At 39.7% G+C, this 25,601-nt stretch overlaps 1 protein-coding gene across 1 annotated transcript in view; it reads left to right on the forward strand.

The window, feature by feature from the left end:
- Positions 1-25,601, forward strand: part of cacna1da (calcium channel, voltage-dependent, L type, alpha 1D subunit, a) — a 504,619-nt gene that overhangs the window by 183,494 nt on the left and 295,524 nt on the right. The window contains exons 5-7 of the mRNA XM_048606392.1: positions 15,182-15,333; positions 16,611-16,763; positions 18,317-18,513. Coding sequence (XP_048462349.1) covers positions 15,182-15,333; positions 16,611-16,763; positions 18,317-18,513 — 502 coding nt within the window. The remainder of the gene's footprint in view (positions 1-15,181; positions 15,334-16,610; positions 16,764-18,316; positions 18,514-25,601) is intronic.

Below are 25,601 nucleotides of genomic sequence, written 5' to 3' on the forward strand. Positions count from 1 at the left end.
TGATGACCATGAATCCATTGTTGATTGTCAGGGAAAAACCCAGCTGGTTCACTAATGTCCTTCAGGGAAGGAAACTGCCATTCTTACCTAGTCTGGCTTACATGTGACTCCAGACCCACAGCAATGTAGTTGACTCAGAACTGACCTCTGGACAATTAGAGATGGGCAATAAATGATGGCTCAGCCAGCGATGCCCTCATCCAATGAATGAATTTTAAAAATGTCTTTTTTAGACCCTAAGATAAAGCCCTTTAGGACTCAGAGGCTTGTTAGCCTGCAGGTCTATCAGTTTGCTTAGTACTATTTCCCTCAAGATTGTAATTTCACTAAATTCCTCTCTCCCTTCCCCTTCCTGATTTACTCCAATTACTGGAGTACTTTCAGTATCATCTATAGTGAAGCTGGAAGCAAAATATTTGTTCATGTCATCTGCCATTTCCTAATTATTTAATATTAACTCCCCATTCTCACTGTCTTGAGGACCAACACTCCCTTTACATCCTCTTTTCTTTTTTAAATACCTTTATTGCTTCTGCTATCCATTTTTACATTCATTACTAACTTATTTCCATAGTCTAATTTCTTCCCCCGATTAACATTTTAGCTATTGTGTTATTCCTTATATCCTGGCCAATCATGTGAAATGCCTTTAATTTTTGGATAGTTATATGCTTTTTCCTTGGGCATGATGCTTTCTGTAAGTCCTTAGTTAACCAAGGTTGGTGGAACCTCCTTTTAGATTGTTATCCTGATGGTAATTATTCTGCATTTTCTGAAATATCCCCTTAAAGGTCTGCCACTATGTGTCTATTGATCTATCCTCTAGCCTAGTATGCCAATTCATTTCAGCTGGCTTAGCTTCCATACCTGCATAGTTTTCCTTATTTAGGTTTAAAATGCTAGTCGTAAATCCAGTCATCTCCCTATCAAATTGAATGTGAAATGCAATCATTGTGATCGCTACTACTTACTAGCCTTTGTTTTAATTAATTCCATCACATTGTACAATACTAGTTCTAAAATGGCTTGTTTTCTGATAGTTGTAGAACCTGCTTCTGTAGGAAACTATTTCTTTAAACATTCTTTAAACTCCTGATTTACTACTTTCATGACCTAACTGGGAATAGTGTGCCGATAATCATGCCCAACAAGTTTTCACGAAATATGTAAATATATAAAGGTCCTAATCAAACCACCAAAATTCAACTAGCCTAACTAACTGCAACCCAGGATAAAAGCAAACCACACTGGGTTCCTTCACTAACAATAAATATAATTCTATTTATTGTACATATTTAACTTTAGCAAGAGTTGTGAAAAGAAATTATTTCTAATTTATGAAACTTTAACTCTACCCTTTCAAAACCCCAAACACATACACATTCAATCAGGATTAAGACAGCAAAAAACAAGATGATTTAACACATACTATGAGTGGAAAAGAATATTGACTGAGTAAACAAAATTCCCATGATCATATGTCCATACCACAAAGTGGAAAGTCCTATATCTCTCACATGTCTTTTGATTTTTGCAATGATGAGACACTTTTTTGATTCATTGGTTGAATAGCTGAATTTGTTTCTTTGGAAGAAATTTTGTTCCAAATATGGCTGGGATTTTCTGTCTTTTCTCCTCACGAAGAGAGAGAGAGAATGCTGTCAGTAGACTGGATGTGTCCACTCCTACTCTGCATTTACTGCATTCTAACACCCTGAAGCTCAACTAATCAGAACTTGAATAAAAACAAAAAATGCCTGAGAACCTCAACAGCTCTGGCAGCATCTGTGGAGAGAGAAATGGAGTTAATATTTAGTCCAGTATAGAAAATAGGAGCAGGACTAGGACACTCAGTCCTTTGAGCTTGCTGTGCCAGTCAGTCTGATCATGTATAACCATCCAGCCCTGTAGCTATGTAACTCCTTCCTGAAAACATTCAATACTTTGGCCTCAACTACTTTCTGTAGCAAATAATTCCACAGGCTCACTGCTTTCTGGGTGAAGCAGTTTTTCCTCATCTCATTCCTAAATGGCCTATTCCTAAACTGCGACCACTGGTTCTGGACCCTCCAGACATCAGGAATATTCTTTCGTGCACTTACCCTGTCTAGTCCTGTGAGAATTTTATAGAGTTCTGTGAGATCCTCATTCTTCTAAATTCCAGGAAACATTGTCCTAACTGAGCCAATCTTTCTTCATATGTCAGTACAGTCATGCTAGGAATCAGTCTTAGTTTCACTGACCAAATTGATTCCTGAATGTTCTGTTCTTATTTCCATAATGCAACATTGTAAGTCACAGCTCGATAATATGGAACAATTGATTAAAGTCATGCATGACTATTGCCAACCCTTCATCACAGGCACCCAATATCCTTGTATACTTTGTCTTACATTGTGGTTACTGGTAGAAAGCCTGTAGACGACTCTCTCTAGTGATTTTTTATCCCTACTATTCCTCATCTCCACTTAAACTGATTCTGCATCCTGATTTCCTGAACCAACGTCGTCTCTAATTATTGCACAATCAACTCCTTGACCAACAATGCAACCCTCCCGCCTTTGCCTACCTTCCTGTACATCTTGAAAGTCTCATATTCCGTAATATTCAGGATTCAGTCTTTGTCATCTTGCACCCACACTGCAATGACTTTGAGATCATATTTATTTACTTCAATATGCACTATCAATTTGTTTACTTGATGAATTCTACACACATTCCAATACAGAAACTTCAATTTTGTCTTTTTATTAACTTCGTAGCATTCTAGTCTCAAGTGTTGGTGTATTCCTAGGTTTTTTTTGTCTCTGTATTTTCTTGCTGTTATGGAGTCATGGAGTCATTGAGTTGTAGAGTCATATAGCACAGAAACAGACCTTTCAATCCAACCAGTCCATGCTGACCATAATCCCAAACTAAACTAGTCTCATCTGCTTGCACTTTGCCGATATCCCTCCAAACATTTCTTATTCATGTACTTACTCAAATGTCTTTTAAATGTTGTAACTGTACCTATCCACCACTTCCTCTGGATGTTCATTCCACACATGAACTGCTCTCTGTATTTAAAAAAGAAGCCCCTCATGTCTTTTTTAAATCTTTCTCTGTTCACCTTATAGATATGACTCCTAGTCTTGAAATTCCTCACCCTAGGGAAAAGACACCTGCCATTCAACTTATCTGTACCCTTCATGACCTTACAAACCTCTATAAGGTCACCCCTCAACCTCCTAAGTTCCAGTGGAAAAATGTCCCAGCCTGTGCAGCCACTCTTTAGAACTCAAACCCTCCAATCCCAGCAACATCCCGGTAAATCTGTTCTGAACCCTGACCAGCTTAATAATATCCTTCCTATAATAGGGTGACCAGAATTACACACAGTACTCCAGAAGAGGCCTCACCAAAGTCCTGTACAACCTCAACATGATGTCCAAACTCCTTTACTCAGAGGTCTGAACAATGAAGGCAAGCATGTTAAACTCCTGCTTAACCACCCTGTTTACATGTGATGTAAACTTCAAAGAATTATGTACCTGAAGTAATTCCTGATCATTGGAACAGTAAACTTCAGCATCAACAAACTTGAGGTTTTCCAAAACGTGTGATGATCTACTAACTCAATGTAATTCGAGGCATTGTTGAAGAGCAGAGTCTCAACAAAATAATGCATTGCGTGAGGTTCAGTCAAGAAATATTTCTTGAAGATCCCATTATCATTTCTGTCCTAATACCTACAACAGATACCTGTACCAATAACCATGTCTTCACAAGCATAATGCATTTCATTTTGGATTTTTACAGTGTACAAAGCGAGGATAATTTCATACCATCTTTCTGAACTAGTTTAGAGCTGAACTGCTAAGAGATCTGGACAGATTATTTTTGACTGAGTCTGTGCTGAATATGAGAAAATTAATAACTTGTTCGGAGTCTGAACACAAACAGTTAAATGACCTATACGTAGCTGCAGCGCAAACACAATCTGTGTGAAGTGGTCAGCAAATTCTGGTTGTTAATGCTGCTGAAGTATCATTTTTGTCCTTTTTAAAAATTCATGCTGTAAGACAGATCACAATTCCGTTGTACTATTACAACTAATTGAAAAGTTTTTTATAAACCATATATTAACGCTGGGCATTGATTTGTTTTATCTTTGTTTATAGTGTAAGTGTTACAAATTCGTTAAATCATTTCATATTTGTACCTCGACTTGTTTGCCTTCAAATACTTCTCTGTGGGATGAGTCATAGTCATACAGTCATAGAGATTTAGAGAACATTGCATCTGGGCTGGACAAAAACAACCACCTAACTATTCTAATCCCATTTCCCAGCACTTGGCCCAAAGCCTTGTATGCCTTGGCACTGCAAGTATGCATTTAAATATTTATTAAATGCTATGGGGATTTCTGCCTGTACCTTCCTTTACTGGCAATGAATCCCAGTTTCCCACCACCCGCTGGATGAGAAAGCTTTTCCTTGCATCTCCTCTAAACTTACTGCCCCTTAGTTATATCTCTGGTGCCCAGTGATTAATCCCACCATCAAGGGTGATGTTCTTTCCTGTCTATCCACCTGTGCCGCTCATAATTTTATACATCTCAATCATGGCTTCTCTCAATCTCCACTACTCTGAGGAAAACAATACTAGTCTGTCCAATCTCCCTTTATAACCTAAACCTGCAAGCCCAAGCAACATACTGGTTCTCCTTTGCACCGTCTCCAGTGCCATCAAATCCCTCCTGTAATGTGAATTCCAGAAATGCACATAATACTCTAAGCTGTGGCTTAACCAATATTTTATACAGTTCCAGCATAACCTTCCTGTGCTTATACTCTATGCCTTGCCAAATGAAGGGAAGTATCTCACATGCCTTCTTAGCTACTTTATCTATCCTGATATCTTATGAGATTGTTGTACATGCCCACCAAGGTCCCTCCGATCCTCAGTGCTTCCTAGTCAGTTCCTTGATCATGTATTCTTAGCCTTGTTTGTACTGCCAAGTGGATCACCTCACATTTATCCCGATCAAATTCCATTTTCCAATAATCAGCCCACCTGATCAGACCATCCAAATGCTTTTGTAACCTAAGGCTATCCTCCTCACTGTTTACCATTCCACCAAATTTTGTATTGTCTATGAGTTTATTGATCAACCCTCCAATACTCAAGACTAAATCTTTACATAAACCACAAACAGCAAAGTCCCCAATACTGACCTCTATGGGATGTCATGACATAGACCTCCAGTTGGAAAAACATCCCTCAACCATCATCCTTTGCTTTGTGCTACTCAGCCAATTGCAGATCCAATTTGCCAAATTCAGTGGATCCAATGAGTTCTTTCCTTTGCTCCTATGTGGGAACTTATCAAAAACCTTGCTGAAATCCAAGTAGAGTACATCACAAGTATTACCATGATTTACACACTGGTCACCTCTTTGAAAAAGTCAATGACGTTAGTCAGATATGACCTTCCTATAACAAACCGTGCTGACTTTTCTTGATGAATCCCTGTCTCTTCGAATGCAGATTAATTCTGTCTCTCAAAATTGTTTCCAATCGTTTCCAACACCACTGAGGTTAGACTGTAGTTTCCTGGTTTATCCTTCATTTCTTTCTTGAATAACACTACCACATTGGCTGTCCTCCAATTCTCTGGCACCTCTCCCATGGCCAGAGAGGAATTGAAAGTTTTTGCAAGTGCTCCTGCTATTTCCTCCCTAGCCTGACTTAACAACCTGGCATACATTTCTTCCAGGCCTGGATATTTATCTACTTTTAAGCCTGCCAAACCACTCAGCCTTCTGTCTTACTATCTAATTTCTTGAATTGTTTTGCAGATCTTCTCCCTGATTTCTAAATCCATATTGTCCCTCTCACTAGTGAACACTGACACAAGGTATTCATTTAAAACCCCTACCTACATCCTCTGGTTCCACACTTAGAGTCACAGAATCATAGATATAAGGCACAGAAACAGACTCTTCAGTCCAACTAGTCCAGGCCGACCAGATATCCTAAATACATCCAGTCCCAATCGCCAGCATTTGGCCCATATCCCTCTAAACTCTTTGTATTCAGACACGCATCCAGATGCCTTTCAAGTGTTGTAATTGTAGCAGCCTTCACCAGTTCCTCTGGCAGCTTATTCCATACCTGCACCACCCTCGACATGAAAAATTTGCCCCTTAGGTCTCTTTTAAATCTTTCCCCTTTCACCCCTTTCATGTCAAACCTATGCCCTCCAGTTTTGGATGCCCCCACCCCAGGGAAAAGACGTTGTCTATTTACCCTATCTATGCTCCACCTGATTTTATAAACCCTCTATAAGGTCACCCCTCAACCTCCAACACCCCTTAGGCCCTACTCCTTCCCTCCTTATCCTTTTACCCCTGATGTACCTGTAAATCACCTTAGGAGTTTGCTTTATTTTACCTACCATATATCCTTTCATGTCTGCTCTTAGGTCTCCGAATCTCCTTTTTAAAATTCTTTCTTGCACATACTGTACTCAAGTAGGGCCTCTGTTATTTTGTGCTCTCTGTATCTGCCATAAGCCTCCCTTTACCCCTTAATCGAATGCTGTATGTATCTTGATAACGAAGGTTCACAGGATTTGATGGTCCCATCCTTTTCCTTTATTGAAATATGTTGACCTTGTACTCTCCATATTTCCTACTTGAATGCATCCCACTGTTTGGAGACAGATTTACCTGAAGGTATCTGCTTCCAGTCCATTCTGGCTTAATCATACTGATCTTCTCAAAATCAGCCTTTTCTGAGTTAACAGTTTTAATTTTCATGCCCATTCTTGTCCATTTCCATTACAATCTTGAACCTAACAGAGTTATGATCACTGCTGCCTGACTGGTGCTTCAACAACTTGCCTAGCTTTGATACCTAAAATTAAAAGCAGGACCACCTGTCTCTTTTAGGGCCTGCTACATCCTGATTTTGAAATTGTATTTTAACAATTACCCTTCCTCTAAACCTTTCATATGACGAACAATCAAAACAAATTATGCAGCATTTCAAAGCCCTTTAGCCATGAACTTTGGCATCAGGAAAACTAACATTTGGCATGTTGGAACAAATTACTGCAGATGCTGAAATCTGTACTGAAAACAACAAATGCTGGAGATCACAATGGGTCAGACAGCATCCATGGAGAGAGAGCGAGCTAAAGTTTTGAGTCTTGCATTTAGCACATTGGGCCTGTCTATGTTATATTATTGTTTATATTAGACCAATTAAGACCTGTTTTTAAAAGCCCATCCAGTGAAGAAATCTGGGTGCCTCAAAAAGGAAATATCTTTGCAAAGCATCTATTAAACTCACAACTGATGAGGTTTGAAGCCAATGGGTCTTTGAGTGGAGGAGAATTGTTTCTGACAGTCATTTGGGCTGCAAATGAAGTCCTTCTTTCTGTGGCCTTATTATTGGGGCACAGAGCTCCCAATAAGATATCATCCTGAACTTCTGCCCTGAGGCTGATCCCATCATTCTACTGCAGTGGGAAGCTCCAATGCTGGGAAAATTCCTGAATGATGCTCCTTGCCTCCCTTATTAGCCTTTTAATTGATGATTATTTGTTATCTGTTGTTACTGGAAGAGCAATCACTGCCATGGATGGCTGTCTGCCGTGAATACCATGGCCTACCAATCTCATGCTCTTATTTATAGCTTTTTTCTGATCAATCAGAGATGATATTAGACACCTTCTTGAGCAGATGGGACTTGAACATGGGTCTCTTGGCCTGAGAGGAAAGGACCCTTCATTTGTAAGCTTGTTCCAGATTCCACCTCCCAATACTGAAAGATTCTGCCACTGAAGTTCTGGCCCAAACTTGAAGGATTGAATGTCCTTATTTTGTGTTGCATGATTTTGAGATTTGCTTGATTTCTATTTAAGTAGGAAGCTTTCAGAAATAATTCTATTTCAGATTTAATGACCAAGTTGTTTCATAAGTCACTGAAGCTCTGACTGCTGTTTTCACTACACCTTTATTATGCTTCTGTATAAATTGATTACTCACCTTATAATTGAACTTAATTATCTCTGCAGGAAAAAAATGCATGATTCAGAATTATTTGATTGAAATTGTCTACGTGCGCCTAGTATAGGTATTTACTCCATTGGAAATTCGCATTCTTTAATATAAGTTAATTGTAATTATGCATGTTCAATTTTAGGACAGCTATGTAGTATTTATCAATGATAATGCTTGGGGTATATTGGAATACAAGAAAACTGCACCACCACATCAACATGTTTTAATCTTGTGTGTGTAAATGAAAACCTGGAGTTGAACCTTTGATAATTACTGGATTATAGTTTTCAAAACCAGGGTAAAAGGACGCAAGATAGAAGGGTAATTGACTCGTACAGGAACAGTTGTTGAGGTAGTCCATGAAGTAATGGCTCTTGAGAGGAAGTTTTGTGACTAGATCAGCAGAAGTGAAGAATTGTATTCCTGCACATATTCCAGCAAAATGGCTTCAGGGTAAGTTGCTCCATTTGGAGCTCCACTCTGCTCACCAGTTCCCTTTCCTTTTCCTTTCTTTTTTCTTCTTGTCTCTCCTGTATCCTCGCTATAGTAATTCTGTTCCCCCCCCACCCGTCCCCTCCACCCTTTAAACTACCTAAGGAGTCGAGAAGGAAAAGGAAACAGGTTGCGATCAGGAACTATGTGGCGGGAGCTGAACACGTGAGCTGTGTCCTGCAGCGACGGTGGATTGAACGTGGACCAGAGCAACAACGGTGGTGACAGCGGGCTGGTGAGGCAGCAGCAGTTGACAGTGAGAGCGGGCCGGTGAGGCAGCAGTGGCCGATGGCGAAAGTGGGCCAGTAAGGAAGCGACAGCGGCCTAGTGATTGGAGTGGGGCCTGCACCATTTTGGAGATGGGACTTGGAACTCTGAGATCCAGACTTTTTTTTCTTGCTTACCTTTTGGCTGTGTTAAATCTTTCAAGTCTGGTTTTTGTAACCAAGTGGGAGCCAGTGAATGGCGACTCTGTGCACTTTTCGCTATACTTGTGTATTCCTATACTTGGCACATGTGACAAATAGATAAATCTAGATCTTATGAAGTTTAATGAAATTTTTATGATCCACTGTGCCATTTACATTTAGGGGGAGCTGCTGAGAAATCTGTAAGCTCTGTCTTGATTTCTTTTGCTAGTCAGTGTAGATTGAGGAGTGTTTGATCACAACATATTGCCCATATTTACCATGTTATTTCTAGCACCCAGAATTAAGTCATATATGTATTGTAGGTTATATTACTTGTTCTAACTTATAAAGAATAGTTTTGGTTCAAAAGCATGGAATTTTGTGGTTTTATTCTCTTAAGTCCCCTGGGACTCAGTTTTTCTCTACCTGAAAATAAAGGCTAATGGTCCCTAACCAGGTTATAACAATAAAGTTGGCGGTCTGGACTGGGATCATAACATAACCTGCATCAGATGGCCTGTCAATGTGGCAGATGGTGTTTATTTTGAACACTCTGATGGCTTCAGCTTGCACTTTATTTTTCAAGTTTGATGGTAGTGGATTTAAAAACGCTGACTATCTTCACCCTTCAAGAATGTTTATATGTCTTCCATCAATTTGTGAGTCCAATACTGTGAATTACGGCCTTTGGACCATTGGCAAGTCTGTGCGATTCAGGCCCGTCCTGCATCTCCTTTAAACAAAATTTAATCTGTCAAATGGGGTGGGACTTCAGCATGTGGCTATCACCTGCCATTGTTAAAGGTGTGCAGTGTTCTCTTTATTCTACTGAAATTTGGCCCTATGTCTGTACGTGATGTTAAGATGGTAGGTAATTTTAATAATTAAAATAACAGCAATAAATGTTTATATAATACTTCTAACGTAAGATAATATTGCAAAGAACATTACACAAGCGTTATAATCAAATTTAGGGTAAGTGCCCGCAATAGATTTAGTCTCGACTCAGGAACTAACTTAAAACCATACGTGGAAGAAGCAGGCAATGGGTAGTGGGGTGCCCATTTGTTTCTAGCAGGTGGGTTGGTTTATTTCATGGATGGGACATCATTGTTATGCTGACTTTGAGGCACATATTCCAAGTAGGTGACCATCTGTGGCTCAATGGCTCCAATCTGCTTAAATTAATATCTTATGTGGCTCAGTTGGTCACATCCCTACCTCAGATCATAAAGTTCTGGATTCAAGCTTTTATGCCCTCAACACCCATCTCCAAATGGTTTAATTCAATCAGAAAAAGCAAGGATCCCAACATCCCTGGGGAGCGCCACTTGTCCAGTCTGAGAAATGCCCCTGTATACCTCCTCTGTTTTCAGTCTTTAGCAAACTTCTAATCCATGCTGCCAAAGACCCATCATTCCCAAACATTTCTAATTTACCTACCATGTGGCACTGTAACAAATGCTTCCTGAAAGTTCAAATATACCAACACACAGCACTACTCTCATTCACTGTCTGTATCACCTCATCAAATAACTCAATTAAATTTGTCAGACATAATCAGACCTTGACAAAGCTATGTTGACTTTCTAGTGTTAATGTATTTTTCTCATTGTATACTTATCCTGTATTATGGCTTTTCATCTGTTTTCCCATTGATGTCAAGCTGATGGTCTGTAGTTTGCTGGGTTATCTTTTGCCCATTTCTTAAATTTGCAGTCCTCCAGTCGGCTGGGATTAATGCTGTATTCACAGAGGCCTAGAAAATTTATGTTAACGGCTCTGCGATTTGCTCCCCTACCTCTATCAGTAATCTAAGATGTATCTCATCTGAGCCTGGCAAATTCTCTACCTGAATTGTTACCAGTCTTTTTAGCACCTCTTCTTTATCTATCACTATACTGCTCAGTTGCTCAACACCCACATATTCAACTGGGCCATCGTCACCATCTTCTAATTTGGCAAAGACAGAAGCAAAGTATTCATTTAGTATGTCTGGTGTACCCTTTGCTTAAGTGAGCAGTTTACCCTGCTTATTCCTAATAGGCCCTGATCTACCCTTCACTAATATTTTACTATTTGTTTTAGTGCAACCTGGCATCTTTCCCTCATGCTTCCTCTTAGCCTTCCCTATTCCAGCCTTAGCTTCTCTCCTACATTTGACACACCCTTTCTATTGCTATTATAATTCTGGTATGCATCGTATGCCTCATTTTACTTCCTTATTTTATCATAAATATCCTCAGTCATCCAGGGTGCTCTAGCTTTGCACACCCCACATTTATTTCTCATGGATATGTAGCTAGCTTGCGTCCTATTCACCTCTCTATTGAAAGTTTCCAAATTTCCATTGACTGTTTTATCTTTGTGTTAACATTCTCCAATTCATTTCCGTTTTGTTTTTTTCTGTTTTTAATGTCCTAAGCTGTTCAAATGAAAGTCAATGTAAGCTCGAGGAACCTTTTCTTGACTCTATACTTTACAGCCTCCTTGACTAACCATTGCATTCAACAATTTGAGATTATAATCTTTTTTATCTATTGTTTCTGGTTTCTCTTACGTACTTTTATTACCTTTTGTTTTTCAATGGCAGACGGTGTTGATTTTTGATTTACCTTTATCACCTTTGTCTACATTTAGGACCATGTTTTGTTTTCCTTACTTAGAACATAGAACATAGAACATAGAACAGTACAGCACAGTACAGGCCCTTTGGCCCACGGTGTTGTGCCGAACTTTTACCCTAATCCTAAGGTCTATCTAACCTCCACCCCTACCTTATACTATCATCCATATGCCTATCTAATAGCTGCTGAAATGCTCCTAATGAGGCTGACTTCACTACCCTATCCGGCAATGCATTCCATGCCCCAATCACTCTCCGAGTAAAGAACCTACCTCTGACATCTCCCCTATATGTACCTCCACTCACTTTAAAACTATGACCCCTTGTGATAGCTACCTCCACCCTAGGAAAAAGTCTCTGGCTGTCTACTCTATCTATACCTCTTGATCATTTTGTACACCTCTATGAAGTCACCTCTCATCCTTTGTTGTTCTAAAGAGAAAAGCCCTAGCTCTCTCAACCTTTCCTGATAAGACCTTCCCTCCATTCCAGGCAACATCCTGGTAAATCTCTGCACCTTTTCCATCGCTTCCATATCTTTCCAGTAATGAGGCGACCAGAACTGGTCACAATACTGCAGATGTGGCCGAACCAGGGTTTTGTATAGCTGGAGCATAACTGTTGAACTCAATCCCTCTATTAATGAAAGCTAACACACCATACGCCTTCTTAACAACTCTATCCACCTGGGTGGCTGCTTTCAGGGAACTGTGGACATGAACCCCAAGATCCCTCTGCTCCTCCACACTGCCAAAAATCTTTCTGTTAACCCTGTATTCTGCTTTCAAATTTGTCCTACCAGAATGAATCACCTCACACTTTTCAGGGTTAAACTCCATCTGCCACTTCTCAGCCCAGCTCTGCATCCTATTAATGTCCCTTTGTAACCCAGAACAGCCCTCCGCACTGTCCACAACGCAACCCACCTTCATATCGTCCGCAAACTTACTAATCCACCCTTCCATTCCTTCATCCAAATCATTTACAAAAATCACAAATAGTAGAGGACCCAAAACAGATCCTTGTGGTACACCACTCGTAACTGAGCACCATGTTGAATATTTTCCGTCCACTACCACCCTTTGTCTTCTAAGGGTCAGCCAATTCTGAATCCAATCTGCCACATTTCCCCCTATCCCATGCCTCCTTACTTTCTGCATGAGCCTGCCATGGGGAACCTTATCGAACGCCTTACTTAAATCCATGTATACCACATCCACTGTTCTACCTTCATCCACGTGTTTGGTCTTCAAAGAAGAATCTTCAAAAAATTCAATAAGGTTTGTGAGGCATGACCTACCCCTCACAAATCCATGCTGACTATCACGAATCAAGCTGTGCCTTTCCAAGTGATCATAAATCCTATCTCTCAGAGCCCTTTCCAATAATTTGCTCACACTGACGTAAGACTAAGTGGCCTGTAATTTCTGGGGCTATCCTTATTCCCTTTTTTGAACAAGGGAGTGACTTTTGCCTCTCTCCAATCTTCCGGCACGATACCCGTGGACGGTGAGGACGAAAAGATCATCGCCAAAGGCCGTGCGATCTCTTCCCTCGCTTCCCATAGAATCCTTGGATAAATCCCATCAGGCCCGGGGGACTTATCAATCTTCATCTTCCTCAAAATTCCTAGTACATCTTCCTTACTAACATTGACCTCCTCTAGCCTACCAGCCTGTTTCACACTGTCCTCCTCTACAACGAGGTCCCTCTCAGTTGTGAATACCGAAGAAAAGTATTCATTAAGGACCTTTCCTATCTCTTTAGGCTCCATGCACAAATTCCCTTTACAATCCTTGATTGGCTCTACCCTCTCTCTGGTCATTCTCTTATTCCTCACATACACGTAAAAAGCCTTGGAGTTTTCCTTGATTTTTACTTTACTTGTCTTATTACTAATCACTTTTGCCTTTTGCAATCTTCTCTTTTGTTAGTTAATCTCTCCTGCTTTCCAACCTAGCACAGGCCTTACATTTTGTTCTCCCCTCTCCCTCTTTCCTTGCCTCTCCTTGCTTAAAACCTTTTTCCAGTTCTGATAAATGTTCGTTGAACTGTAGAGTGAACGCTGTTGCTGTGAGACCCACTGAGTTCTTCCAGCATTTTCTATTTTTTATTTTAGAACCCAGACCTTGATGTATTTCGCTTTCCATTGTACTAAGGTTGAAATGCAGGGCTGGCATTCTTAAGATAGGGCAACTTTAGATATTCATTAGTTTCACACACCTAACACATTTCTTTATGCTGAAATCTTGTCATCTGCAGCACTGCCACAACAGGGTTAGTTACAAATGCATGGAATCTGTTGGTAGTAATATAATGATTTTATTCAACATTTTAGTTGGAACTGCTAGCCTCCAAGTGAAATTGCTGTGTCTAATAAGTCTTAAAATTAACAACACAGCAGATATTATTACAAATGTACAAATGTTACACCATCAATAATATTTAATAATGCATTCCTTAGGTTTTTAAGTTGTCCTTCCTTTCACCCAATAGAGAGCATGTTTTTGTCTGTTCCTTAAAAACTCCCTTTTCAGTTCTGGGGAAGGGTCACTGGACTCGAGACGTTAGCTAGACTTCTCTCTACAGATGCTGCCAGACCTGTTGAACTTATCCAGCAATTTCTGTTTCTGTATCTACAATCATTATTTGTTTCTCCCTCATCTCAAAGCTAAGGCAAGGGCAGGGACAGAATTTATAGACCACGATGATGCTTCTGACCCAGGCAGAATGGCCCCACCCCTGACCTGGGTACAAGGTCTCCTTTGAGCCTTAGGTCGTCATTACTGGGCCCTTGTGTATCGCCAACTGTGTACCAAGATACTAATGTACAGTGGATTGCCTGTGAATATTGCTCCATCTAGTGGATACATCACATGCATATAACAGTCCTTTTGCACCGAATATGGATGCTAATTAAAGAATAAATAAAAATATAAATCTACTGAGCAGTGGCAGACATTTTTGGATTGTCACTTTACTCCTACCTGTCTTATTAGTACTGAGTTTCTTTTTTCTTGCTGGCATTTCCAGCATGAAATTCCTGCATATAATCTGCAAGTCATCATTCATTTATCATCATTCATATGCATTGATGCTGTATTGAGCCTTTGGTGGTTTGTGTAAAAGTGCTATGAGCCAATGAAGTTTCTTGTAAGCTTGACACTGATGCATTTTTATGTTAAAGACATTGGAATATTAAAATTACAGTAGAGAGACTTGATATTTTATGTCAGGATACTTTGCATTTATGACTACAGTGAAATAATTGGCTTTAAATGTGTCTTTTATTTTTGAAAAGATATTTTAATTAAAAGTTATGCTGCTTTATTGTTTCATGCTTGACAAATGTGTTCAGGGACTATTTTCTCAATTTATTATTTGAATCTATCCATGTGCAAGAAAATGTGTATCCAATGCTCCCAGGCTTGCACTTTTCACGTTTTATGCTTTAGAATGGTTGAATGTATTTTCAATGAAAATGAAACATTCAACATGCAATAAAAATACAGTAATGGTGTACCATTCTATATCGAAATGAACAAAGGAAGTGGCAGAAATGTACTAATTCTATGCCTATACTTATAATTTTGTCTCAGCTTGTTTAGTGTTGTTTTGGAACAACTAACCAAAGCAGAAAATGTGGATGGACATGCAACTTCCACTGGCAAACATTCAGGTGGTTTTGATGTCAAAGCCCTTAGAGCCTTTCGTGTATTGAGACCTCTAAGACTTGTATCTGGAGTACCTAGTAAGTTTCACTGTGGTTTCAAAACACAATGTATTTTTTAAGTTGACTCGATCCTCTCTCTTTCTCTAACTTATGCCGTACAACCATCTGCAAACTCTGCATTATTCCAACTCTGACTTTATGTACTCATGATTCTCTTTATGGCAATGTATTCAACTATGTAGTCCTTAAATTCTGGAATACCTCCCCCCCCCCCCCCCCCCCCCCCCCTCCAAAAAAACTTATTGCTCCTTTACTCTTTGCTCCTCTTCTGAGGAACTTCTGAAATCTATATCTGGCTAAGGTTTTTGGTCACCTGTTGTAATATGTCCATATGTGACTCAGTGGCAGTTTGTATCTGATAATGTATTATGAATGATTTACTGTTCTTCAGGTACTATATAAATACATGTTTACCAAATTTTAATTTATACAGGAATTTGAATGTTATTTGATTACATCATTCTTGAATCTTAATTGCCCTCTGAGGTAGCCTAGCAAGTTGTTTAGCTTGAAGGCTGTTAGGGAGGGGCAACAAACGCTGGACTTGCCAGTGATGTCCACATTCTATGAAAAAGTATTTTTAAAAATGTTGAGTGTATTGAAGCACTCAATTTCAGGGGCTCTTGTACTGAGGGGATACCTAGTTTTGGGGAAGGGAATGGTGTCAGATTGGATTAGGCTGGGAAGTTCGGGGAAATGGGGGAGGGGAAGTGGTGTGAAGATCAGATCAGGAGTGAAGAGGGAGTCAGAGATAAGTGGTGACTTTGGGTTTCAATTTTATACTTATCCAGTTACAGCAGGTTTTAATTCCTCTAATAAAAACCGAAAGAACTGCGGATGCTGTAAATCAGGAACAAAAATAAAGTTGCTGGAAAAGCCCAGCAGGTCTGGCAGCATCTGTGAAGGTAAAAAACAGAGTTAACGTTTCAGGTCCAGTGACCCTTCAAATTTAATTCCTTAATTAATTAATTCCTCTAATGTTACCTTGCTAGCCATTCAGACAAGTGAGTTGGAACTCTCTGAACTCTGCTCTTCTAACCTTAGATTTTTTGAAATGTTCTAAATATAGGGAAATTACCCATTGGAAATGTAAATTGCCTGGACAATTTCTGGGTTGTTGATCTGCCAGGACCTCAAAGAGGTCCCATTATGCATCTTCCTGGATATATTGCTGCAAGAGTCACCTTCCAACTAGAAGGTCTGGGCCATATAAACAACTAAGTTTCCCTTAGTTATTTTAGAATAAGTTTTAATTGTTATCTTGTATCTAACTAAGTTCTCTCTGTTATGTAAAGGCTTACAGGTTGTCTTGAATTCCATCATCAAAGCCATGGTTCCTCTTCTACATATTGCTCTACTGGTATTGTTCGTGATTATCATTTATGCTATCATAGGACTGGAGCTCTTTATAGGAAAAATGCACAAAACATGTTACTTCAGCAACACAAGTAAGAAACTATTAATTCTTTTCTCAGTCTTGTGAATTCGATCTGCATATTTAATTTTCTAGAAAGGGTTACCTTAGGTTACAAGACTTTCACTGAATGCTGACATTGGTTAAAAAGCCTTTGACATACTCTGCAATTTAAAATAAAGGTCTTTAATTTTGTAGATTTACTTGGTATTACTGGATTAGACATTATATCCCACAGCCTGGTGCATGGAAAATATGCTCATTGCGTTGAGGTGGGTCCCAGTGGCTTCTTCAGGGTCAGGCAAAACAAGGATGGGTGCTGTGATTTCCTTAGACTGTGTGTCCTGTTGAGGGAACCCATGGTGGCCATGAACTAAGTACTCCACTCTGCTTTCCTGGGCCTGTCTACCTGGCCCCTGCACAAAAGAAAAACTTTACAATTTGCCCTTTGAAGATACATCAAGATGGATGTGCCCTTTTCTTCTCCTTGTGGCCTTAGTAGCAGTCACCTCTTTTGGTGGAACTGTGAAAGCTGCAAACTGCTGGTCTGGTAATTGGGTAACGTGGAATGTTAATTAGAAAAGGCGGACCTGTGCTTAATTTAAGTGCTTAATTTACTGCCGCTGCTGAAATAGCCTTTGTAATCCTTTTGTCTTCTGGCACGGATTCAGGTTTCTAAGTTCTTCCTGATAGTGGGATTTCATTCTGGCCAGTAAAGTTCTGTGCCCTGGGTTGGTAATATCATAGTGAAGAATCCAGGGCATCTGGAGCCTGAGTGAACATCATCATCAATATTCATGTGAATCAGATTGAAAGACTGAGGAACAAACAATAGAAGGACCTGAAGGGAGTGTAGGACACAATAGATGAATTGAATATCAAAATAGAAATAGAAAATGAAATAAAGAGAGGGCAAGAAAAAATTGGATTGCACGTGAAAAATAAAACAGAAAGGAGAAGAAAAGCAAACATTTTATGTTTGTGTTTTAAAATCTCCAACAATTAATCTTGGAAGGAGGAATAAGACTATACACTGTGATATATAATTTTGAATGTCAGACAGGTTAATTGACATTAACTAACATTTAATGTTGTTAAAAGGATTCAACAAGATTTAACTTACTATAGCATGTTTGGTTCAAATCTACTATGCAAATATTGCAATTTCATGCTTTTGATATCTTTCATATCTTTGAGAGGCAGACGGTAAAATGCTGTTTACATAAAGCTAATGATGGCATAATAGCAACTTTTTGGTATTCTCATTTATTTGCACAAATGCCACTTTCTTAATGTTGCTGTACCACTTACACATAAATAACATCATTCATTTCACCATTACATTGATAGCATATTGCAGGACAACTGTGTCCTTCAAATAGTGTTAATAAAAAGATTAAAAAGATTTTAAAGTTTTGATTATACATCTAATAGTTTTACTGGATTATACTTTATTATTGCTAATCTGAAGTTTTCCTTTCTTTAACTTAAATTTTCATTACAGAGGCATATTCATGCATATTTTATATTTGCTATGTTAAAGTTGCAATTGAGGTAACCTAAGCTAATATTGCCTTCCATTTCTAGATGTGATAGCGGAGGATGAACCAGCACCTTGTGCATTCTCAGGGAATGGTCGCCAATGCTCCATGAATGGTACAGAATGCAGGGGTGGGTGGCCGGGTCCAAATGGAGGCATCACAAATTTCGACAACTTTGCTTTTGCTATGCTAACAGTTTTTCAGTGTATAACCATGGAAGGATGGACTGATGTCCTTTATTGGGTAAGTAATTGGCCAAGAACTGCATTTCAATACTGACAATTCAAATAATATCAGAAGCATTGTACAGTATATTCTTCACATAACATCTGTGTGACAGGTTGTCTGTAGAGATAAAGAATGATTGTTCTTGTCATATTTCAAGACAGTGCAAATATTTGAAATAACATGGAAGGTTTTCTTTATATTTCTCAAAATTATATGATTATGTTACAGCTTACTTCATAATCCAAAAGGTGTTTATTATTTATTTGCCTTTATTAAAATCTAGAATTAATTTTTTTTAAAAAATGCCTAAAAGTTCAGTTAAAGAAAGCATTTGTCATGTTCGGAGTGCCGCCAGTCTCTAATGATGAATAATGTTTCTAATTTGAAAGCTGAACACTGATGTAATATAAATATATGTATAATATAGAAATAATATAAATATATATACACACAAATAATGTTTGCATTCCAAAAAGTTGGCTGCCATAATAGCTATAATAAGAGTCAAGTGTACAGACCGATTTTTCACAAAATGCTTTCAGACTATCCAGTCTTTAACAGTTTTGGCTTGAAATATTGTTTGCTATTTGTGACTTCAATTGTATTTCATGCATGTTAACTTGTTGTTTCATATTTAAGTTGAGTTTAAACATCCTCATGCTAACTCTTTCTGCACTGGTTTTAATTTCTAATGTTAGAAAGTAGCTTGGTGTCTGATTGTTAGACTACTTTGATTTTTCTGGCTGGAAAACTATGCAAACCAGCCAATAACTCAGTATTACTTGGTTGTGTATTACATCATAAGCACTTCAGTACAATATACTTCAACCACCTGCATTCAGATTATACTTTTGATATACAAAAAAATCTAAAACCATTCAAGACATAAGAATAAATGTCAAAAATTTCTAGAAGATTCAATGGAATTGTCAAAAGACACTGTTGAAGAGGGAGATTTTCAGACAATTTTGCATGTGGAAAGAGGATATGGCAAATTTGTTTTGAGAGATGCTTCCAAATTTAAGACTGAGATCTTGAGGCCTCTGCCATAAAGATTGAGTATATGAAGAGAGGTGCAAGCCATTACACTGTACGATGGAGCATACAGGAGGAAATAAAATGGGGCAGGTAGGAAATATAACACAATAATCATGGGTCACTTTCAGCTGCATGTAGAATCAGATTGGCAAAGGAAATTTAGAAAAATTAGTTCATGGAGTATCTTTCCTTAAAGCAGTATATTCTAGAGCCAAACAGAGAGCATGCCCTTCTGGACTTGGCCATTTGCGATGAGACAAGATTAATTAATGACCTTGTGATAGAGGAGCTTCTAAGTGACAGTGATAAAACCATGATAGAATTTTATCTTTCATTTGAAAGAGAGAAATGTGGATCCATGACGAGTGTCTTAAACCTGAATAAAGTTAACAATGAAGATGGAGGTGATTTGGGAAACCAGACTAAAAGGTAGAACAGTTCATGTTAGAAAAAGACAGCCTCGTCATTATTCTAATCCCATTTTCCTACACTTGACCCATAGTGCTGTTTGCCTTGGCATCACAAGTGCACATCAAGATACATGATAAATTTTTTAAATGTTTCTGCCTCCACCACCTTTTCCTGCCAACTCAGTGAGTTCCAGGTTCTTAACTGTCTGGGTAGATAAGATTTTGCTCACATCCCCTCTAAGCCTTCAGACTATTACCTTAAATCTGTGCCCCTTGGTGACTGATCCTTCCATACAGGAGAAAAGTCTCTTCCTGTCTAATCTATCTATGCCTCTCACATTTATATAAATTTGTTGAAACTTGTTGAGCTAATGGTGATATACAGGAACTGGTAGATGTTGTGTGCTTGGATTTCCATAAGGTATTTTATGAAGTGCCACATTAAATGTTGCTGCATATGATATAGGGTATACCATATTAACATGAATAATAAGTTGGTTAGCCAACAGAAATAGGGATAAATAGTTAATTTTCTGGTTAGCTAGTTATAACAAATGAGTAAATACCATGTCCTCAACTATTTACAATCTTTATTTATGATTTGTTTGTGAGGGCCAAATGTATAATAGCTAACTTTGCCAATGTCACCAAGATAAGTAGGAAAGTAAGTTGTGAAGAGGGGGTACAGAGTCTCCGAAGGTTAAGCGAGTTGTCAAGAACTTGTAAGATGAGCATAACCTGGCTAAGTGTTAACTTGTCTGTTTTGTTCTGAAGAATAGAAAAGCAGTATACTGTTTAAATGGAGGGAGATTGCAGATCTAGGTGGTTCAGGGGGATCTGAAGGTCCTGGTGCAGGAATCACATAACGTTAATATGCAGGGTCAGCAGATGATTTAGAAAGCAAATGGAATTGTGACATTTATTGCAAGGGGAATGGAGTATAAGATTAAAGAGTTTTACTGCAACTGTATAGGGCATTGGTGAGACCGCATCTGGACTACTGTGTACAATTTTGGCCTATATTTAAAAAATAACGATGCAACTACTTTAGAAGCAGTTCAGAGAAGATTCATATGACTCATTCCTTTGATGAAGGGCTTGTCTTATGAGGAGAGGTTCCACAGATTATGCCTATATTCATTGGAATGTCAAAGAAAGAGATGTAATCTTATTGAAACATGTGAGGGGACTGGATAGGTTGGATATCTGTAGGAGTGGAGAAAAACTAAACCTAGGGGACATAGTTCAAAAATAGTTCATAGTTCAAAAAAAAGAGATCTCCCTTTTAAGACAGAACTGTGGAGAAATATGTTCCTTCAGAGGCTCATTAGTGGAATTCTCTTTCCCAGAAGATATTGGAAACTGGTTCTCTAAATTTATTTCAGGTTGAGTTAAATATGTTTTTAATAGATGAGAGAGTTGAGGTTTGTGGGGTTGCAGGCAATACAGTGAAACTTAGATAACAACCAGATTGGCCATGATCTTACTGAATGGTGGAGCAAGCTTGAAGGGCCAAATTGCCTACTCCTGTTCCTTTGTTCCTATGAGGGCAGAGTTGGAAGAGTAGAAAGGCAAGCACTTTGGACAATATGAGGTTTCAGAACTACAGTGGGACAAGGACATGGAATGGTTTGGAAACAAGAAATAAGGCCAGAAATAGGATTTTGGCCACTGTTGCTTGATTAACCAGTGCTTGCTTCTTCTGATACACAGCATATAAATTTTATGCAACCTGCTCATTTAAATGACTAATATGCAAACAGCACTAAGCACACGTTTGCGTGGCTGCACTCAAGCAGGGGCTCCAAAATTATGACAAACTGCACCACTTGAAACGAACCTACATTGCTAAAGCCAGTTTGCATCTCTTAGAGGGGGAGGTGTGTTTGTATTCTGTCTGGAGAAGGGGGTTAAACTGAAGAGTGTAAAAGGTAGGGCCCTGGGTACTGTTGTAAACAGAGATATCTAGGTGTACAGGTACATAATTCTTTAAATTTGCATCACAGGTCAACAGAATGGTAAAAAAGTCTTCTTTGCTCAGACCTTTGAGTATAGGAGTTGGGATGTCATATTGAGGTTCTACAGGACATTGGTGAAGCCTGTTCTGGAGTATTATGTTTAGTTCTGGTTGCCCTGCTATACGAAAGTTATTATTAAATTGGAGAGGGTTTAGATAAGATTTACCAGAATGTTGCTGGAAATGGAGAGTTTGAGATATTAAAATAGGCTGGATAGGCTGGGACTTCTTTCACTGTTGCGTAGAAGGTTGAGGGGTGACCTTATTGAGGTGTATAAAATCTGAAGGGCATCGATAAGGTGAATGACAAGGGTATTTTTCTTAGGGTAGGGGATTTCAAAGCAAGGGGGCATATTTTTAAGGTGAGAGGAGAAAGATTTGAAAAAGACAACATTTTCACACAGTGGTTAGTGTGTAGAATGAACTGCCAGAGAAAGTGGTGAATGCAGGTACAGTTACAATGTTTAAAAGACATTTGGATAAGTTCATGAATAGGAACAGTTTGGAGGGTTATGGGCACAGTGCAGACAAATGGGATTAGTTGGGAACATGGTTGGATGGACTAGTAGGACTGAAGGGTATGTTTCCATGCTGTATGACTCTAAGTAGAACACTGAATTATGGCACAGCAATGCAGTAAGTGTGCTCAATGTTTTTCTGATGCTTCCAAGTCCATCAGGAAGGATGTGATTCCGAGAGGGCTGACTATTCTAGGCAGCGGAGGCCTGCAGGTTAAAGCCTCATAGAGTCATAGAGATATACAGTACCGAAACAGACCCTTTGGTCCAACTCATTCATGCTGACCAGATATCCTATGTAAATCTAGTCCCATTTGCTAGCATTTGGCCCATATCCCTCTAAACCCTTCCTATTTATAACCCATCCAGATGCCTTTTAAATGTTGTAATCGTACCTGCCTCCACCACTTCCTCTGGCAGCTCGTTCCGTACACGCCCCATCCTCTGCATAAAAAAGTTGTCCCTTAGGTCCGTTTTATATCTTTCCCCTCTCACCTTAAACCTATGCCCTCTAGTTTTGGACTTACCCCGCCCCAGGGAAAAGACCTTGCTGGTCTACCCTATTCATGCCCCTCATGATCTTTTAAACCTCTACAAGGTCACCCCTCAGCCTCCGACACTCCAGGGAAAATAGCCCCAGCCTATTCAGCCTCTCCCTATAGCTCAAACCTTCCAATCCTGGCAAAATCCTCGTAACTCTTCTCTGATTCCTTTGTAGTTTCACAACATCCTTCCTATAGGGAGGGAGACCAGAATTACACGCAATACTAAAAGTGGCCCAACCAATTTTCTGTACAGCTGTAACATGATCTCCCAACTCTTACACTCAATGCACTGACCAATAAAGGCAAGCGTACCAAACGCCTTGTTCACTATCCTATATACCTGTGACTCCACTTTCAAGGAACAATGCACCTGCACCCATTGGTCTCTTTGTTCAGCCACACTCGCCAGGACCTTACCATTAAGTGTAACAAGTCCTGCCCTGACTTCCCTTTCCAAAATGTAGCACCTGTCATTTATCTAAATTAAACTCCATCTAATCAAGATCAGTTGTACTCTGAGGTAACCTTTTTAGCAGTCCACTACTCCTCCAATTTTAGTGTCATCTGCAAACTTACTAACCATACCTCCTATGTTCACATCCAAATCATTTATATAAATGACAAAAAGCAGGGACCAAGCACCGATCCTTGTGGCACACTGCTGGTCACACTCGGATGACTTCGCTGATTTCTGCTCAGATCCACTATCAGTGTGCAGACCCGTGAGCATCTGCGATCAGTTTGAACTGAATAGAAGCAAGAGAGAGGTCATATTCTTTGGGAACTGGGCTAACACATCCTTTTATCTCCTTCACCGTCATGACGATTACCTGAAGTTGCAGGGAATATGGCTTGGAGAGGCCATGGCTTGTGCAAAAAAAATTGGGAGGAGCATATTGCCAATATGAAGCAGAAACTGGGTTCTTGCGATTACTGCTCCCTCTTCATAGTGGATAAAAACCTGGTCATCAGGTGTGAGATACTCTCAGTGTTGTTATACATGGCACAGGTCTAGCCCATTCCCAGAACCTATGCCATTGCAGTCATCAGAACTATCTTCTACTTCATCTGGAGGTCCAAGATGGACCATATCCACAGGGACAGTATGCACAAAGCTTCAAGCAAGTTGGGGGGAAGAACGTTCCCAATGCCTCCCTCATCCTGATGTGTGCCGACTCCCACAGCTACCTAGACTGCTCACTGCCCTCGAAGCAGCTGTCGGGAGATAGAGACTGTCACACATCTTCTGCTGGAATGTGCCTTTGCAAAGGAAGTTTGGAGACAGATGCTGTGGTTTTGGATGAGGTACGTTCTGAGCAGTTTTGTGACGCAGAACTCTGTACTCCAGGCCGCATACCGAGGCAAACATCGACTAAGCCTAGAGGACCATTAACTCGGAGAATGCCTTCCTCATCCTGATGTGTGCAGCTGCATCAAGCTCTGTATATACCCTCGGTATGCAAACACCAAGTGTCATTACGTACTGAGGTTCTACCTGTCACTTATAGAATGGGACTGGCCTCATTGTCGTGGAACGCTCCAAGTAGTTGGACCGTTTCATATCACGTCTTCCATAGAGAAATTTGCAGAAAATATACCTTTGATCAGCAGGAGTTGTCAATACGTAGAGTCCTCGAGACTCTGCAGGAAAAGCGTCCTGCCAGGTTGTTCCCTGAACAGACTGTCAAAGTCATTTGGCAGAATGCCTCCTCACCAAAACTTCCCGACAAGCACCAAGATGTAGAGTGACTGGTGGTGAGAAGAGCACTACCCTTCAGATCCTTCACATATGCCTGGTCTCTGATACCTCTCTCTCCTTTCTGGACCTCTCTGCCTCCACCTCTGGTAACCACCTGGAAACTGATATCTATTTCAAGCCAACTCCCACAGCTACCTAGACTGCTCACTGCCCTCGAAGCAGCTGTCGGGAGATAGAGACTGTCACACACCTTCTGCTGGAATGTGCCTTTGCAAAGGAAGTTTGGAGAGAGATGCTGTGGTTTTGGATGAGGTACGTTCTGAGCAGTTTTGTGACGCAGAACTCTGTACTCCAGGCCGCATACCGAGGCAAATATTGACTAAGCCTAGAGGACCATTAACTCGGAGAAAGGCGCTTGTTGGTTTTCCAGTGTAAGGAGTTGACCTCGACCATTTGTTGCAGACTGGCACATTCCAGTGTCCAGGACTACGTGCTGAGGGACGCACTAAAGCTTGGACCACCAAGGGGCATTGGGGAAAGACCACCATCTAAGGTTTTTCCGCTGAAGTATAATGGGAGCCTGTTGAGTTATTGGACCTTCCTAGTGCCTCAAATGTACGTAAATAGTATCTTGCCTGAGTAAGAAATGCCTTTGGGTTTTTGGAACTGTCAGGAAAGTCAAACTTGAATGTTTGTTCTCCATTTGCAAAGACTGTCCAGGACCAAACTGCTCTAGTGGCTATGTTTGTATATAAAGTTTTTTTAATGAATAAAACATATTTTTGAAATGAAAAGAAACCTACTAGATTCAGCTAGGTCCAATGAATTGCAGCTCCATCATTCAGCTACCAACAATCTATCAATCAGGACTCATAT

This window comes from Rhincodon typus, chromosome 16 (genome assembly GCF_021869965.1).
Source record: "Rhincodon typus isolate 14 chromosome 16, sRhiTyp1.1, whole genome shotgun sequence".
NCBI lineage: Eukaryota > Metazoa > Chordata > Chondrichthyes > Orectolobiformes > Rhincodontidae > Rhincodon > Rhincodon typus.